At 41.4% G+C, this 16,862-nt stretch overlaps 1 protein-coding gene across 1 annotated transcript; it reads right to left on the bottom strand.

Annotated features, from left to right (window-relative positions):
• Nucleotides 1-6,547: 6,547 nt before the first annotated feature.
• LOC131621540 (uncharacterized) lies at nucleotides 6,548-7,597 on the bottom strand. Its single transcript, XM_058892583.1, has 3 exons — nucleotides 7,023-7,597; nucleotides 6,833-6,959; nucleotides 6,548-6,718 (listed from the first exon to the last, which is right to left on the bottom strand). The coding sequence occupies exons 1-3, from the start codon at nucleotides 7,595-7,597 to the stop codon at nucleotides 6,548-6,550; spliced, it is 873 nt and encodes a 290-aa protein (XP_058748566.1).
• Between the last annotated feature and the right edge of the window lie 9,265 nt (nucleotides 7,598-16,862).

The raw sequence follows: 16,862 nt of genomic DNA, 5'->3' as shown, positions 1-16,862 counted from the left end.
AGTCCCTAATGATGCTGCCTTCGATACGCTAATATGACCTCGACCCTCTGGTTGCCTACGAAAGGCTATTCTGATCCTTCCCCTTAGACTACCTGCCTCTCTATGGCATGGGTTAGTCTTTGGGCGAACGATAATTCGATGACCCTTCAACCTCCAAACGAAAGGCTTCCTGCCCTCTAATGGCAAGGATTGACCCTTTCATTCTGAAAGGCTAAAAAGAGACCTATCATCTGAGTTTAAGGTAATTGCCCCTAATTGCCTTGCAATGCTCAATTTTCATATTCTTTCTCACAATTCTTCAAAAACTGGCTACGCTCATTTACGAGTTAAAGTCCATTTTTCCTCTTTCATCTACATTTTCTGAAAACGAGCAAGCAAAGCAATTAAGAGCCCATGGAAAACCATGGATGCAAAGGGTGCCTTACACCTTCCCTTTGCATAAATTACCCCCCGAACTTAGATTTCTTAAAAGGGTTTTTTCTGTTTCTTTTTGCCTTTCCGAATTTGTTTGGATAAAATAAAAGTCGGTGGCGACTCTTGCTTACCGCGACATTTCGATTGATAAAAAGTCAGTTCACCGTATTACAGCGTCGAAGATTCTTCTGGCTGCTTCAATATCGGCGTTGATGGTGGCCACTCGTCCGGTCCTCGTGTAGAACTTCATCTTCAGGTGGACAGTGGAGGGTACGGCGGTCAGTTCGGCCAGAGTGGGGCGTCCGATGATGCAGTTGTACAGGGTTTTGCAGTCGATCACCAAGAACCTGGTTTTGACTTGCCTAGAAGCCTCCCCTTCTCCGAAGGTGACAATCAGCTCGACGTAACCCCATGGTTTAGTGGTAGCTCCGTTGAAGCCTTGAAGGTCTGAACCCACGTAGGGAGTGAGGTGTGAGTCGTCCAGCTGGAGTGTCCGGAAGAGATGGGAGTACATGATGTCGACCGAGCTGCCTTCATCGACTAGGACCCGTCGAACATCGAAGTTCGCCATTCTTGCTCGGAAGAGCAGAGGAATTGTGGCGTTTGGAGCTCCGCCAGGTAGTTCTTCCAGGTAGAAGGTGATTGGTTCAGATTTCCCTCGGAACTTTCTCAGTGTGGGGCCGAGGTCTGCGTTGGCGCTGAGCAGCTCATCGAACTTTCTCTTCACTGAACTGATGGTGAGAGAGCCCGGATCTCCGCCGTTGGAGACGACCATGGCGAATGGGAATCCTTCCCATTTGCTGAGTGCGGCAGGTGCCCCGACCGATGGTATGAAATCTTCGGGTCGGGTCACTGACAGGGCTACTTGTAGGGGCCTGTTGTCCGGCGAATTCCCTTCGTCAGAGTTTCTGTGGTCGTCCCTTCGGGAAGGTTCCCCTTTCTGTGTGTATTTTGAAAGGCGACCTTCCTTGATCAGTGTTTCAATAGCGTCCTTGAGGTGAATGCAATCCTCGGTCATATGTCCATGGCTCCTGTGGTATTTGCAGTACTTGGACTTGTCGGTTCCTGGCCTCGCGGGGTTTGACTTCGGGGGTCTGATGTTCGACTTTTTGAAGTCAGTGTTTTGGCATTCGGCTAGGATCCTTTCCCGTGAGGCGTTCAGCGGGGTATATTCGTTGAAACGACCAGAAGGTCCCCGGCGTTCTTTGATGTCGAGAGACCTGTCGTCTTTCCTTCTCTCGTGCCCGCGCCTCGAAGTTGAGGGCTCATGGTTTGAACTGCGAGCGGCGTCGTTGTCCCGTGACGCTCTCGTGGTAGCAGCTTCTGCTTCCTCATATCTGATGAAGGCCTGAGCCTTGCGAAGGAGGGCGTTCATGGAGTGGACCTCCTCAATCTTGATGGCCTTTTTGAAGTCGCTTCCGGGGAGGAGCCCTCGTTCGAGTAGGTACCTCTTCATGTAGTCTGCGGTCTGCACTTGGACAGCTTCTTTGTTGAACCTGTCGAGGTAGTCTCTCAAAGATTCGTTGGTACCTTGGATTACTGCCTCAAGATTTGCTTCTGATTTCGGTTGCCGACGAGACGCGGTGAAGTGGCTTAGGAAAAGATCTTTCAGTTCAGTCCAGGAGTGGATGGAGTTAGGGGGCAGATTCCTGTACCAATTCATCGCGCCTTTCCTTAGTGTGGTCGGAAAGATGCGGCATTTGATGGATCCTCGTACCACATGGTAGTCCATGACAGCTTCGATGCTCCTTATGTGGTCATCGGGGTCGGTGGTCCCGTCATAGTGGTCCAAGGCTGGTGGTTTTTCCATCCCCCGGGGAAGACGAACACGTCGGATTCGCTCGGACAAGGGACTGCGGAAATCCTCTTCGTCGCTAGGTTCAGGGGAGTTTGAATGTCTGCCCCGCTGGGACTTAGTGCGTGCTTTGCCCGAGATTTTGCGGTTGTCTTTTGGAGAATGCTCGCGGACTTTCTGCACGGCTTTGGAGGGGCCTCGGTGCTCCTGCTCGGGTGAGAGACTCTTGGCTTCAGTGGTTTCAGGTTTCTGATTCTTCCGAGTCTTTCGAGGTGGAGAGCGGGAATAAGACCGCTGGCGCCGGTTTCTTCTCGAGGGGGAGCGAGACCTAGATGGACTGCGCTTGCGACTTCTCCTCGGGGGAGACCGCGAAGAGGAATAGGAACGTGACCGATGGCGTCTCCGTTGGGGGGAGCGATATCGTCGCTTCCTTTCCAGGTCGTGGATGCGGTCGCCCTGTCGGCGGATGAGGCGGTTGGTCTTCTGCAGCTCTTTGAGTAGGAGAATGGCAGTCGGATCAGCGCCCTCGGGAATGTTGATCTGTTCCTCCTCGTCCGGGCTACGGCTTCTTCGTCTGCCAGAGGTGTGGGTGAACGAGGAAGCGGATTGCCCGTCTCGGGTATCAGTTTCATTCACCACTTGGAGCTGGTCTAGTTCAGTCTGGGGCCGGGTCTGCCCGTCTTCCCCGTTCTGAACTTGTCCTTCAGGATTGGTTTGTTCGACGTTCTGGACTTGTTGAAGGCCGTGCACATGTTGAATGTGCTGAATCTGTTGCCTCTGTCCGGCAAAAGCACGTTCCTGCCGACGGCGATTCGTCAGTTCGCGGCTGGAATCTTCAATCAGTTGTTCCAGGACAAAGGGATCAAGACTAGGTATGTTGTTGTTGGCCATGACGATGGTGAAAGGTTATGCTTTGATCTTTGTTAAAGAAGGGGGAGCAAGGTTCCCACAGACGGCGCCACTGATCGTACCTGATCAGGAGAATCGTCAAGGCGCAATATCTGGCTTGAAGAGCAAGATGGGGGGGGGGGTACCTGCAAGGTTCTCCGATGCTTAAGTCAGTAGCTATCAGAGAATGAGGTTTAGAGTTAAGAATAGAATACCTGACCCTCTAGTGAAAGAGGGTATTTATAGCCCCCAGCGCTGGGCCAAGGTTCCCTAATTGGGCCAAATCCAACTGGAGGCCCACGTGCTAGGGAACTGCCAGAACGTCCCATGCTAGGGCTGAGTCAGCAGGAGACTCACGTTCTGGATGCACATAGCGTAGGGTTCGGAGATGGTTGACCGAATCCTCCGCTGAGACGTGACGTGTGGTCTTCGTGCGTGGATAACTCCTTGACGGTTATCTAGTAAGTGGGCCCAAAGGTTTGGGCCTGCTCGGCCAGGGTCTTCGCGACGGGCAGCCCCTATCTGTTGTCCAGTAATTGGGCCCAAGGGAAGTGGGCCTGCTCGGCTGGTAATCAAGGGTTGGGCCTGCTCGGCCCAGACCAGAACAAATTGTATATTAGGAATCAGACATATATAGTTATCACATCACAGGTATTAGTGTTGCTATACACTTCATGCTTTCACTAATTCATAAATCTCACATACTTTACATCTCACAACAAGTCACCACAAATCATATTCACATCACTTACATATAAATCTCATTCCTTTACTTTGCAAGCTAATTCACGATATATCACATATAAGTCACACAATTATAGTCCCCAAAACATCACCGCATATAAGTCATACATCTAGTCACAAAACATCATATATAAGTCACACCTGACATATTCACTTAATCTCATTCACAAATATAGATATCATCATACTATTCATAAAATCATCAATTCACATATTCACATACTTCCATCATTTAACTAGTCACGAAATACAATCACGATATAGTCACAAAACATCACAAACTACGAATCACATAAGACACATGGGACATGACTCATGTAGAACTTACCGGGTCCGATAGGCACTCAAGCATCCACTCGTGAATATCCAAATCCAGACGCAGACGAAAGCCGCAACTAGAGGAGTAGAAGACCACTCTTGAAAAACTGCATTGCAAGAACACATGTTGAGATGACTCTGGCGCATCATGACACAACGGGCACACAGGGTCCAGCACAATTCCTTTCTTCTTAAGATTGGATTTAACCGGCAGAATATTTTTGGCGAGTTGCCAAAGGAAATTCCTAACACGGGGAGGAATATTTGCTTTCCATATTTTCTGCCACAAGCTATGGAGAGGGATCCTGGACGGGCCCGGGCTACGGGACAAATCTTCTTGAACCTGCAGGTGATAAGCTGACTTTACCGAATAAACTCTGTTCTTCTCAAAGTGCCAAATCAGGGTATCCGCTGGTCTTCGGAGGGACAGAGGAAGATTGAGAATCTGTTCTGCTTCATGCGAAACAAAACAATCTGACACCAATTGATTCTTCCAGCAGCCTAGCTCCTGATCAATTAAATCACTCACTTTCGCATTGGCATCCAACAATCTGACTGGGCTTTGAGGTTTAAACTTAAAATTTTGAGGCAACCAATTGTCAGTCCAAACATTCACCTTCTCTCCATTACCTATTCTCCACCTCGATCCCGAATGCACTAAATCACGCGCACTAAGGATGCTTCTCCACGCAAAACTAGGGGCGTAACCAGTAGCGGCAGCAGCAATATCACATCGAGGATGGTAGCGACTTTTGAAAACCTTGGCAAGGAGAGAGGTCTCACTTGTTAAAAGTCTCCAGTACTGCTTTCCAAGCATGCTAGTATTAAAGAAACTAAAATCCTTGAAACCTAAGCCACCCAACCTTTTGGAAATAAACATTCTCTTCCAATTGAGCCAATGTATCTTCCTATCTCCCTCCTTAGAACCCCACCAAAATTTTGCGCAAAGGCCTTCGATCTCCTTACATACACCGTCGGGAATTTTGTAACAGCTCATCACATAGATTGGAATAGCTTGAGCAATGGCTTTAATAAGAACTTCTTTTCCGGCCCTTGACAGAAAACGTTCCTTCCATCCCTTCATCTTCTTCCACACCCTCTCCACCACCATAGCAAAAATTTCCTTCTTAGAGCGCCCAAACATAACGGGAAGGCCCAAGTACTTGGAATGCCGGTCCACAGTCTTCATTCCCAACCTATTACGGATCTATAACTTGTCCTCTTCATGCACATTATGACTGAAAGAAACCTCTGACTTATCCAAATTAACAAGCTGCCCCGAAACGTCTTGATACTTCTTAAGAACATTCATGATATTTTCGGCCTCCACAGAATTGGCCCGCGCGAACAGCAAACTGTCATCAGTAAAGAAAAGATGAGAAATACAAGGAGCATTCCGAGCCACCGTGATGCCATGGATCGCTTTCCTATGAGTAGCCTCCTTGAGTAAACCTGAAAGCACGTCAGCGCACAACACAAATAAGTAAGGGGACAAAGGGTCTCCTTGACGAAACCCCTTTCCGGTTTAAAACATTTGCTTGGCTGCCCATTTAGCAGCACCTGATACGACACTGAGGAAATACACATTTGGATAAGAGACACCAAGGAGCTAGGGAACCCCATGGCAGAAAGAACTTCAACAACAAAACACCATTCAATTCTGTCGTAAGCTTTAGACATGTCGAGCTTGAGAGCCATAACACCTTTTTTTTTGCCTTTTTTCTTGTTCTTCATCCAATGGAACATTCCATTGCAATGAGAGCATTATCAGTGATCAGTCTCCCAGGCACAAAAGCGCTCTGCTCCTCATCGATAATATTCGGAAGAATATGCTTTATCCGATTAGCAATAGCTTTTGTAACCACCTTCATCACTATGTTGCAAAGGCTAATCGGTCTAAAATCCTTCGGGGAACACGGGTTCTTGCACTTAGGAATAAGCACGATAAAAGTGTTATTAATCTCCTTAGGGTCTCTCCCGTTGTCGAGGATATCAAGAGCCAACATGCTTACATCCTGACCAATAAAATTCCATAACTTTTGGAAAAACAAAGCTGGAAGTCCATCCGGCCCCGGAGCTTTTAGCGGCTGCATCTGAAAAAGAGCTTCCTTGACCTCCATAACCGAAAAAGCCGTAGCACACCAGTTGTGATCCTCACTACTCATCTTATTTTGAACCACTGAACACACCTCCTGCATATTGGACGGAGAAGAGGAAGTAAAAATATCAGAAAAATAACCAACCAGAATCCTCTCACAATGTATATCTCCCCTCCACCAACCACCATTTTCTTCTCTGAGCTTTTGTATTCTATTGGTACGTCTTTTTTGCTCTGCCTTTCCATGGAAAAATTTGGTATTTCGGTCTCCGTCTTTTAACCACAACGCTCTACTCTTTTGCCTCCAAATTATCTCCTCCATCTGTAAGAGATTGTGTTTTCTGTTTCTCCAGCTCCTTGAACCTCCTCACACCCTCCGAGTCTGCAGACCAATTTCTATCCTCCTCTAACAAACTCTCCAATCTTCTAATCTCTTTACCAAGATTTCCAACCCTGTATTCCTTAAAAGTGGCATCAAGGTTCTACATAGCTTTAATCTTGTTGACCGTGTTAGCCCCACTAGAAAACCACAAGTTTCTGACAGCTTCACTACATTTTGGATCCCTGGCCCAGACCTCTTCAAACCGAAAAATATGAACTCTCTTCCTTTTAACATCCTTCACAGCCGCTTCCAAGTCAATCCTAATTGCAGCGTGATACGATCCAAACCGAGACAGGTGAATGACCCATATTGGACCAAACCTATTAGAAAACAGAGCTGTTGCGAAAGCCCGATCCAATCGGCATTGAACGTTATCAGCTTACTTCCTCCCGTTTGACCATGTATATGGATAGCCTTCGAAGCCAAGATCAATAAGCCCACAGAGCTCAAAAGATTGCCTACTCCATGACAGTTGGATTAAAGATCTCGCAATCCCTCCAATCTTCTCATCCGCCGCCAGAATGTCATTGAAATCACCAACCATCAGCGTCTTCCTTCCTTCTCCCTGCACCAATTTCTGAACCAGAAGCCAAGTCTTTTTTTTATTGTTTTCTTCGGGATAACCATACACACCGGAGAGCTCCCACGGTTGTTCCTCCAAATCGTCTCTCACAGAACTTCCAATGAAGTTCAAAGAAAAAGAAGTTATTGTGAGATTAACAGAGTTCATCCACAACAAGCCTAACCCACCAGCCCGATCCCTACTAGAGCCCTCACAGTCCACCGCAAAACAACCTTCATAGCCACATTTGAACTGAATACCTAATAATTCTTCTTTCTTAAGACGGGTCTCCATAAGGAAAACCACACTGGGATTTTCAAGACGAATGAGCCTTAACAAGGCTCGAACCGCACGGGGACTCCCCAACCCCCTGCAGTTCAAACTGATAATTTTCATTGATACAGGCGGTGTTGGGATTCCAACACCACCTCTGGTCCCGACAGTCCTTTGTCATTAACTCCAACATCTTGTTTCTTTTTTTTTTCTCCTCCCAAACCCCCCTCAGAGTATCCTTCAGTGATGACAACATTCACTAGTTGTCGCTTTCCACTCTCCCCTTCAATATGCACAGCCGGACCTTCAACAGCATTTTGAGGTGCCTTTCTACACATCCACTTCCTCTTCTTCATGGGTTCTCCTTTAATTCCTTTGCCCTTTCCTTTCCCTGTATTCGAAATATCCACCGCCCCAAAAGATTCAACCACTAGCTCTATGGCCAAATTGTTAACTTGTGTTGGCCCCTCTTGCACATCCAATTTAGCATTTGGAATGCCTTTACTGGTATGGTTTTGCTCCACCTCCACTTCCCCCTCTTTCTCCTTACTTTTTTCCCCGCACCTACTTTGGATTGAGGACACATTGAAGAGACTTTTACTACACGTGCTCGAGCTCGAATCCTTCCGTTTCTGATCTTCAAAAATTCTGGGCAGGGGAGAAGCTCTTAGCCAAGGGCCATAAGAGAGATCTTGCTCCTCTAAATCTTCATAACCTTCCTCACTTAGTTCCCCCAATGCATCACAATCCTTTAGCTGGTGCCCTAATCTCCCACACGCAAAGCAAAACGTTGGAAGACGTTCATATTTGAAGTGCACCCTCAGATTCTTTTCCTTAAACCGCACCACTGTTCCGCGCTTCAGAGGCTTCTTCAAATCCACCGTAGCCTTAATCCTGAGAAATCTCCCATTACGGTGAGCTTCCTTAAGGTCCATCTCCTCAAAACTTCCCAAAATTCCACCTAACTTTTTAGCCATAGCTTCAGATCTGAGGATTAGGGGAAGTTCTTAAACCCTAACCCAGAATACCCCAAAGTGCATATTCAGCTCCGATGGTTGTTCTTCACCTGAGACCCTGGATAAGACCAAGATATTCCTGTCAAAACTCCATGGCCCATTTCTGATGACGCTCTCCAAATCTCGCCTTGTAGCAAAACATAAAAGAAAGAGATTTTTGCTGAGCTCTTGAGTCTCAACTGGCCCTTTCAACCTCCAAGCATTAACCATAGTACTCGTAAAGGCGCGACTATTGAAGCTATTATCTGTCCATAGCTTCCCCGCTAAAGTTCTCTGAAACACCTCTTCTCCACTTCCTTTTTCCACATCTGTCGTTATCCCTTCCTCCTCTTCTTTCGATAGTGGAATGCTCTTCCATCTATCTATAATACCAGCAAGGAAAACTTCAGTCAGATCCACACCCACCCTAGACTTCACAAAGAAGTAGAGAGAAAACCAAAAAAGTTGGGGAGACACCAGTAAACAGACTGGAGGTAAACAAAGGGGAGACGCCGCCCAACCCTAGAAAAGGGTGACCGCGACTTTACGTGTCTATTAGTCGGGATAACTGCAAGTGCACAGTCGTGTCGTATAGTTTTAAAAGATATCGAATCCACAGGGACTATAAATCGACCTACCGTTATCTAAAGTTACTATGTAAAGTTAAGGCTAACGATATTTGAGTTGTTAATAAGGGGAAACTAAAATCTTAAATCTAGGTAAAATATAAATGCGCGAATATCGGTATGTAGTTCGTCTAACTTAGGTGATCCGAAGTTCCATTGGCCAAATTCTTATTAAATCAAAAACCTTTACTAACTATGTCATTTAAAAGTCCTCCTCTCAAACTCTCGCTCTATTGATTAAGACTACGATCCTAACTCATAATGTACGCTCTCGCCATCCCACCGGATTTAGAAACGCTTTTTGAAAACATCATATTTAATAAAATGCTCGCTTCATGAAGACGTTACCTACTTAAATCTCCTAGTCTCAAACTCTCGCTATGTTGACTCAGATCATGCTAGTATTCCCTAACGTACATTCTCGCCATCCCGCGTCGGGTTTAAAAACACTTTTTGAAAATAAATAAATTCTAATTAGTTTTAATACGCTTTCTCCATCCTTAAAACTAATGTCCTATGTCTACTATCCAGTTAAAGATCTCAAACTCTCGCTCTGTTGATCTTAACCTTTATCAGTTCTAAAACCTCAAACTCTCGCTCTGTTGGTTTTATAACTTTATCAAATTAAATTAGACACAAAACCAGAAACGAGTAATTTTTAATAAAACATATTTAAACCAATTTATTTCGGATCCCTACGGTTAAATTACTTTACATACCGATATCTAAATAAATTAGCCAGACATATTAATATGGTTAAACATGCATAAATAGATTCGGTTCATAATTTTAGGCATATTAATTGACATACAATATATCATGCAAATAAATATAAATAAAGGCGGTAAATAATAAACCTGAATAAAATTAATCTGAAATGAAATTGAATCTTGAAGTACTCGAACTTCCACCACAGGTTGGCTGGATCGTTCTTCAGAAATTATTCGGCAGGAATTAAAAACAAGGAAATAAAAACTAAATCTAACGTAAGGTTAGATCCATTAAAGGTTCACAACAATTTCCGGTGTATAAATTGTTGTGAGAAAATATGAACGAAAGTAGAAATAAAAGCTGGAATTAAAAATGCTGGAATGAAAGGAAAATAATACTGAACTAAAAACAGTGGCTGGGATTAAGCATGGTCCAACCCCTTTTACGTGAATATCTGGTTCTTTATATAGTGCTCTTTGTGGTAACTGCTCGTTCTAGCTGGTCCCTTTTTTTCCCCGTAATTATAGGTACACTACTTCGCTGCGCAGAGGAGACTGAAAACGTGTAGTAGTTGAGAAAAGTAGGGAGACGGGCGTCTCTACTAGGAGACGTGGCCCCCTAAAAAGTAGGAGACGGGTGTCTCCTTTCATGGAGATGTGGAGACGGGGGTCTCCATATATATAGTGACACTACGTCACATTACATTACACACACACACACACACACACACATATATATATATATATATATATATATATATATATATATGTGGCATGGGGCCCACTTATATATATATATTTATATATTTACATATATTTATATATATATATATATATATATATATATATATTCGTTTCTTCTCCTTTTTTACCCTTTTTCTTCTGCGAGCCTCGTAAACATTAAATTCCTGAAACACATTAAAATACCAGCATAATACTAACATAAAACAACATAATTAAAATAAAATAGGAAATAATCTATGTAAATCAAGTCAAATAAACGATACATTTTCGCGTTATCAAATACCCCCACACTTAAACCATTGCTTGTCCTCAAGCAATCAACCACACGGTAAAAGAAAATGATTAATCATGGTTTTTGAAACAAAGGCACGACACGACTCCTAATCATACGTGGCTGCTAAGCTAATGTTAGATCGATAGGTAGTAAATGCCAACACCAAGGATACCGTAATGACACAATGTTCAAAAACTCCTTCCTTATACAAACCAATTCGAATTATGCCATTATAACTCAACCTATATCTCTCGTTTTTCTTTCACTCTTTTCATTCAAGCGCAATCACATTAAGCCCGTTATCCGTACACGCACATAGTAGGGGAAATCGGTTAGCGACTATGATCCTTTTTCTTTAGCACGGGGTTCTGGTTTTTTAAATGGTGAAGCCCCACCTTTCCTAACTGCGGTTGCAGGGGATCAGACCGTAGTCCACCCTACCAAGCCCAGTACCATTGACCTCTAGGCCAACCAACAGTGGATGCTAATTATTAAATCCTTATTGGCTTAACAACCGTTGGGCTAAATGACCGGGTCAGGGTCACCTAACTTAGAAGGTTATTCTTCTATTAAATCATATATTTATTAAAAACAGGATCATTCACTTATATTCATCGACTCCCTACGTAGTTTGTGCTTAAGATGGTGCCGACTGCTAATATAAACTACTTAAGAGCTACTTTGAAAACTTGACCCTAAGATCTCGACATAATGGGCATCCAAATTGATATCACATAATGAGGGGGTTTAGGGTATCAGGGTGGTATCGATGTTGTTGAAACATTTCCAAGTCTTTTTAAAAATGCCTAAAGTGTGACAACCTCTATACTTTCAGAGTTTGTATGCCATGCGTCAAAATTCAAATTTTTGTTGGAGGTTAAAATTTTCAAATTTTGGGGAAATTCGATAACAACAGAAAATCATATATAAAGACTTAACAACATAACTAGAAAACAATAAAGCAACAAATGAAAGCGGTAAAGCTTCTCCCCCACACTTAAATCAAACATTGTCCTCAATGTTTCGATCCAAGGTGGAGAAGAAAAGACAGAACCTATATGGATGCTACCGGCGGGCTATCACGACCAAATCCGCTCCGCGTCCGGAGGAAATATCTTCTCCTATCATGCTCATCAACGGTGTCACCACCAGCAGTAACACTCGTAGGAATGTGCATGGAGACCCATTCATCTTTGAGATGATAGTCTATAGATTTTTCTCCTAGATATGGCCGAGACGTGACAAGCGATCCATATCTTTATTATCTGCAAGTTCAAACGATAAAAGGAAAACATTAAACTCAAAACTCGTGGGTTGCCTCCCACGCAGCACTTTGTTTAACGTCGATAGCTCGACGGCTTAAGAGTGCAAGCACTCAAGGTGGTTCTCTCGAGAATGACTCCTCGGTTGAACTTTTAGCAAACCTCGTTTTCCATGGCCACTTATCAAGCCATCTCACATATCCCTCACCTTTTCTTTTCTTTTCTTTTCTTTCTTCTGTGGGGTAGTTCATTCTTTTGAAATCGTGGTGGCGGTTCTGGATCGATCCTAAGTATCAGCTTTTCAAGTTCGGGCTTAGTGATATTATCCACCACCTCAAAGGTTAACCTTACCCTCTTATCACTAACGATATCCTTAGTTTCATGGTCGTCTAAATTTCTCTTTTTATGCAAGACTTCAAATAAGGGTGCATTAGTGTGGATATTTTCCAATATCTTCACATACATTATGGATTTGGAGTCTACCTTAGCTTCCACAAAACTTTGCGGGAAAGAAATCGGTGGGGTATAGGGAAGAGGAATAACAATAGGTTTTTTCCTATCTACCTCTTCTACAACCTCCCTTTCAGATGGTGTTGGTGGATTTTTCTCAATCTCCACTCTTTTCTCACTAGAAATCTTCTCAACCACATCATCACTCTCCTCAATCTCATAATCGCTCTCTTCAATCTCATTATCACTCTCCTCAGGAATTTCAATTTGTTCTTCACTTATGGTTGTTTCCATATACTCCTCAAGTAAGTGTCTTAGCGACTTTTGTTCAAGTTGGGAGATTTGAGTCTCTAATGCCATGTTGTGAGTCGCGAGGGACTCAACCATAGTGGTCAGTTGCCTAAGGGTTTCATTGTTTTGAAGATTTTGTTTGATAAACTCTTGGTTTTGGACGGTTTGTGTCTCTACAAAGTGCTCCATCATGGCTTCCAATCTAGAGTGAGTTAACGTCTCGTCGGAATCCTCCATTGATGTTTCAAAGTTAAAATTATGGGATTCTTGAGGTTCTTCAAAGGGAGTTAGCATTGCGTTTTGTGTTTCCTCAAAGTGCTTTGTCATCATAGATTCTAGCCTAGAGAGAGTTTGTGCTTCAATGAAATCCTCCATTAAGATTTCGAGGTTGGATTTAGGATAATCTTGCGACTCCTCAAAATGTTGGGCGTGGTGATCGTAGAGGAAATCATGTTGAGGATAGGTTTGGTTGGAATTATAAAATTCTTGTGGTTCCTCAAAATGTTGGGATTGGTGATTGTAGAGGGAATTCGGTTGAGGATAAGCTAGTGTCGAATTGTAATTCCCAATTAATGTTTCGAGGTTTGGATTATAGAATTCTTGTGGTTCCTCGAAATATTGATTGTGGTGATCGTAGAGGAAATTCGGTTGAGGGTAAGTTTGGTTGGAGTTATAAAACTCTTGCGACTCCTCAGATTGTTGGAATTGGTAATTGGAGAGGTAATTCGGGTGAGAATGAGTTTGTGACGCATTGAAATTTTCCAACAGTATCTCGAGGTCGGATTTATGGGATTCTTGGTATCCCTCGAAATACTATTGTTGGGAGTTGTAGAAAAAGTTTGGGTGATACATTGTAATTAATGAAAAAAATGCCTTAGTCTCTTTACGATATCGACTTAAATAGTCCCCGACAATGGCGCCAAAAACTTGATCGCGACTTTACGTGTCTATTAGTCGGGATAACTGCAAGTGCACATTCGTGTCGTGTAGTTTTAAAAGATATCGAATCCACAGGGACTATAAATCGACCTACCGTTATCTAAAGTTACTATGTAAAGCTAAGGCTAATGATATTTGAGTTGTTAATAAGGGGAAACTAAAATCTTAAATCTAGGTAAAATATAAATGCGCGGATATTGGTATGTAGTTCGTCTAACTTAGGTGATCCAAAGTTCCATTGGCCAAATTCTTATTAAATCAAAAACCTTTACTAACTATCTCATTTAAAAGTCCTCCTCTTAAACTCTCGCTCTATTGATTAAGACTACGATCCTAACTCATAATGTACGCTCTCGCCATCCCACCAGATTTAGAAACGCTTTTTGAAAACATCATATTTAATAAAATGCTCGCTTCATGAAGACGTTACCTACTTAAATCTCCTAGTCTCAAACTCTCGCTCTGTTGACTCGGATCATGCCAGTATTCCCTAACGTACGCTCTCGCCATTCCGCATCGGGTTTAAAAACACTTTTGAAAATAAATAAATTCTAATTAATTTTAATACGCTTTCGCCATCCTTAAAACTAATGTCCTATGTCTACTATCCAGTTAAAGATCTCAAACTCTCGCTCTGTTGATCTTAACCTTTATCAGTTCTAAAACCTCAAACTCTCGCTCTGTTGGTTTTATAACTTTATCAAATTAAATTAGACACAAAACCAGAAACGAGTAATTTTTAATAAAACATATTTAAACCAATTTATTTCGGATCCCTACGGTTAAATTACTTTACATACCGATATCTAAATAAATTAGCCAGACATATTAATATGGTTAAACATGCATAAATAGATTCGGTTCATAATTTTAGGCATATTAATTGACATACAATATATCATGCAAATAAATATAAATAAAGGCGGTAAATAATAAACCTGAATAAAATTAATCTGAAATGAAATTGAATCTTGAAGTACTCGAACTTCCACCACAGGTTGGCTGAATCGTTCTTCAGAAATTATTCGGCAGGAATTAAAAACAAGGAAATAAAAACTAAATCTAACGTAAGGTTAGATCCATTAAAGGTTCATAACAATTTTCGGTGTAGAAATTGTTGTGAGAAAATATGAACGAAAGTAGAAATAAAAGCTGGAATTAAAAATGCTGGAATGAAAGGAAAATAATACTGAACTAAAAACAGTGGCTGGGATTAAGCATGGTCCAACCCCTTTTACGTGAATATTTGGTTCTTTATATAGTGCTCTTTGTGGTAACTGCTCGTTCTAGCTGGTCCCTTTTTTCTTTGTAATTATAGGTACACTACTTCGCTGCGCAGAGGAGACTGAAAACGTGTAGTAGTTGAGAAAAGTGGGGAGACGGGTCTCTCCACTAGGAGACGTGGCCCCCTAAAAAGTAGGAGACGGGCGTCTCCTTTCATGGAGATGTGGAGACGGGGGTCTCTACGTCACATTACATTACACACACACACACACACACACACACATATATATATATATATATATATATATATATATATATATATATATATATATATATATATATATATATATATATATATATATATATATATATATTTATTTATTTATTCATTTATTCTCCTTTTTTACCCTTTTTCTTCTGCGAGCCTCGTAAACATTAAATTTCTGAAACACATTTAAATACCAGCATAATATCAACATAAAACAACACAATTAAAATAAAATAGAAAATAATCTATATAAATCAAGTCAAATAAACGATACATTTTTGCGTTATCAAAGAGAGGGGAGAAAACACGATAAGTTAGAGAGAGAAGGTCTAACCTCTCACTAGAACACGTGGAGATTTCCAAATTGATTTGGAATTCAAACTTATCCTGAAACACAACTTAACATTACCTATAAATTATTAATACTAATTTATTGGCTAATTAAGTCTAGAATGAGGTAACAAGCATATGGTTCATGGATGGACATGGAAAAAAATACACCCACTTGATTTGATCAACGGTTCATATTAATCGGAGGAAATAAAAGATATATATTTGTTTCACATAGAATGAGCTATGTATCTTTTTTCTGTAACCTCATCTGTTTATATCAATATTTTGGTGCATTCCATTTTTTTTCTTCAATTTTTTAATAAAGAAACTCATACAATTTCTCATAAACATAAATCACAAATGAAACCCACAAACTTTAAAGTTACCATTAAAAAAATGATAGTAACATATTTATGATTTTTCACTGTTACCTGAAATTTTGACTTTGAGAATATTTTTTTCTATTTGTTGTCATCAATTTTATTAAGTAGTGGTTATGTTAAATCCTTCTAAGCTATTATTAAAATGTGATTTTCAATTCTCCAACGAAACCACTGAACTATACGATCATCATTTTCACTCCATAAAAAAGAGCAATTTTATCCTTTGCATAAATTTAACTAAATTCTTATTAATACAATTGGACATTTGGATGAATTTTCTAACAAAGTTATATCCTTTAACAAAATTTTACATCAAAAGCATAATCTCTCAACTCTATTTAACACATAATTGTTGGAGGCAATTCAGAAGTTAAAATGAGAGAGTTTTTAACATAGGGCGAGAGAAACACACATTTATGAGAGATACATCACATATTTATCAAAACTTTAAGGTGATATGTGTGTGAGCTCTCTCTTATAAAGTATTCAATATTTTATTTCTCACACTTGATTTTCAATAATCTCTCTCGAATGTGAGTCAATACATAATGCTCCTCTTAAGTGGAAGCTCTTTTTTTTCCACATTTAACGAGACACCTCTTATCCACCACCTGTGGGGAGTAATTTCGATACAAGTAAGTTGGTCCCTTCACTTGAAATCAAAGGCTCGTGATACTATCATTAGAGACAATTCGAAGATCAACACGAGAGAGCATTTAACATCAGGCAAGAGAAACACACATTTGTGAGAGACACACCACATATTCACTCAAATTTTAAAATGATAGGTGAATGGGTTTCATTTATAAATTGTTCAATCTTTTTTTTTTCTCACAATAATAACAAAAATTTCAATTTTTGTTAATAAATTTAAAAAAATAATAACCTT

The sequence above is a fragment of the Vicia villosa genome, unplaced genomic scaffold (genome assembly GCF_029867415.1).
Source record: "Vicia villosa cultivar HV-30 ecotype Madison, WI unplaced genomic scaffold, Vvil1.0 ctg.000009F_1_1_3, whole genome shotgun sequence".
Lineage (NCBI taxonomy): Eukaryota > Viridiplantae > Streptophyta > Magnoliopsida > Fabales > Fabaceae > Vicia > Vicia villosa.
This window is presented reverse-complemented; position numbering and strand designations above follow the sequence as displayed.

Coding starts and splice junctions, on each gene's coding strand:
- LOC131621540 (XM_058892583.1), bottom strand. CDS start 7,597: ATGAAAATTATCAGTTTGAACTGCAGGGGGTTGGGGAGTCCCCGTGCG. Junction 6,960..7,022: donor ACATGGTCAAACGGGAGGAA/GTAAGCTGATAA, acceptor GTTTTCTAATAG/GTTTGGTCCAATATGGGTCA. Junction 6,719..6,832: donor ATATTTTTCGGTTTGAAGAG/GTCTGGGCCAGG, acceptor GCCACTTTTAAG/GAATACAGGGTTGGAAATCT.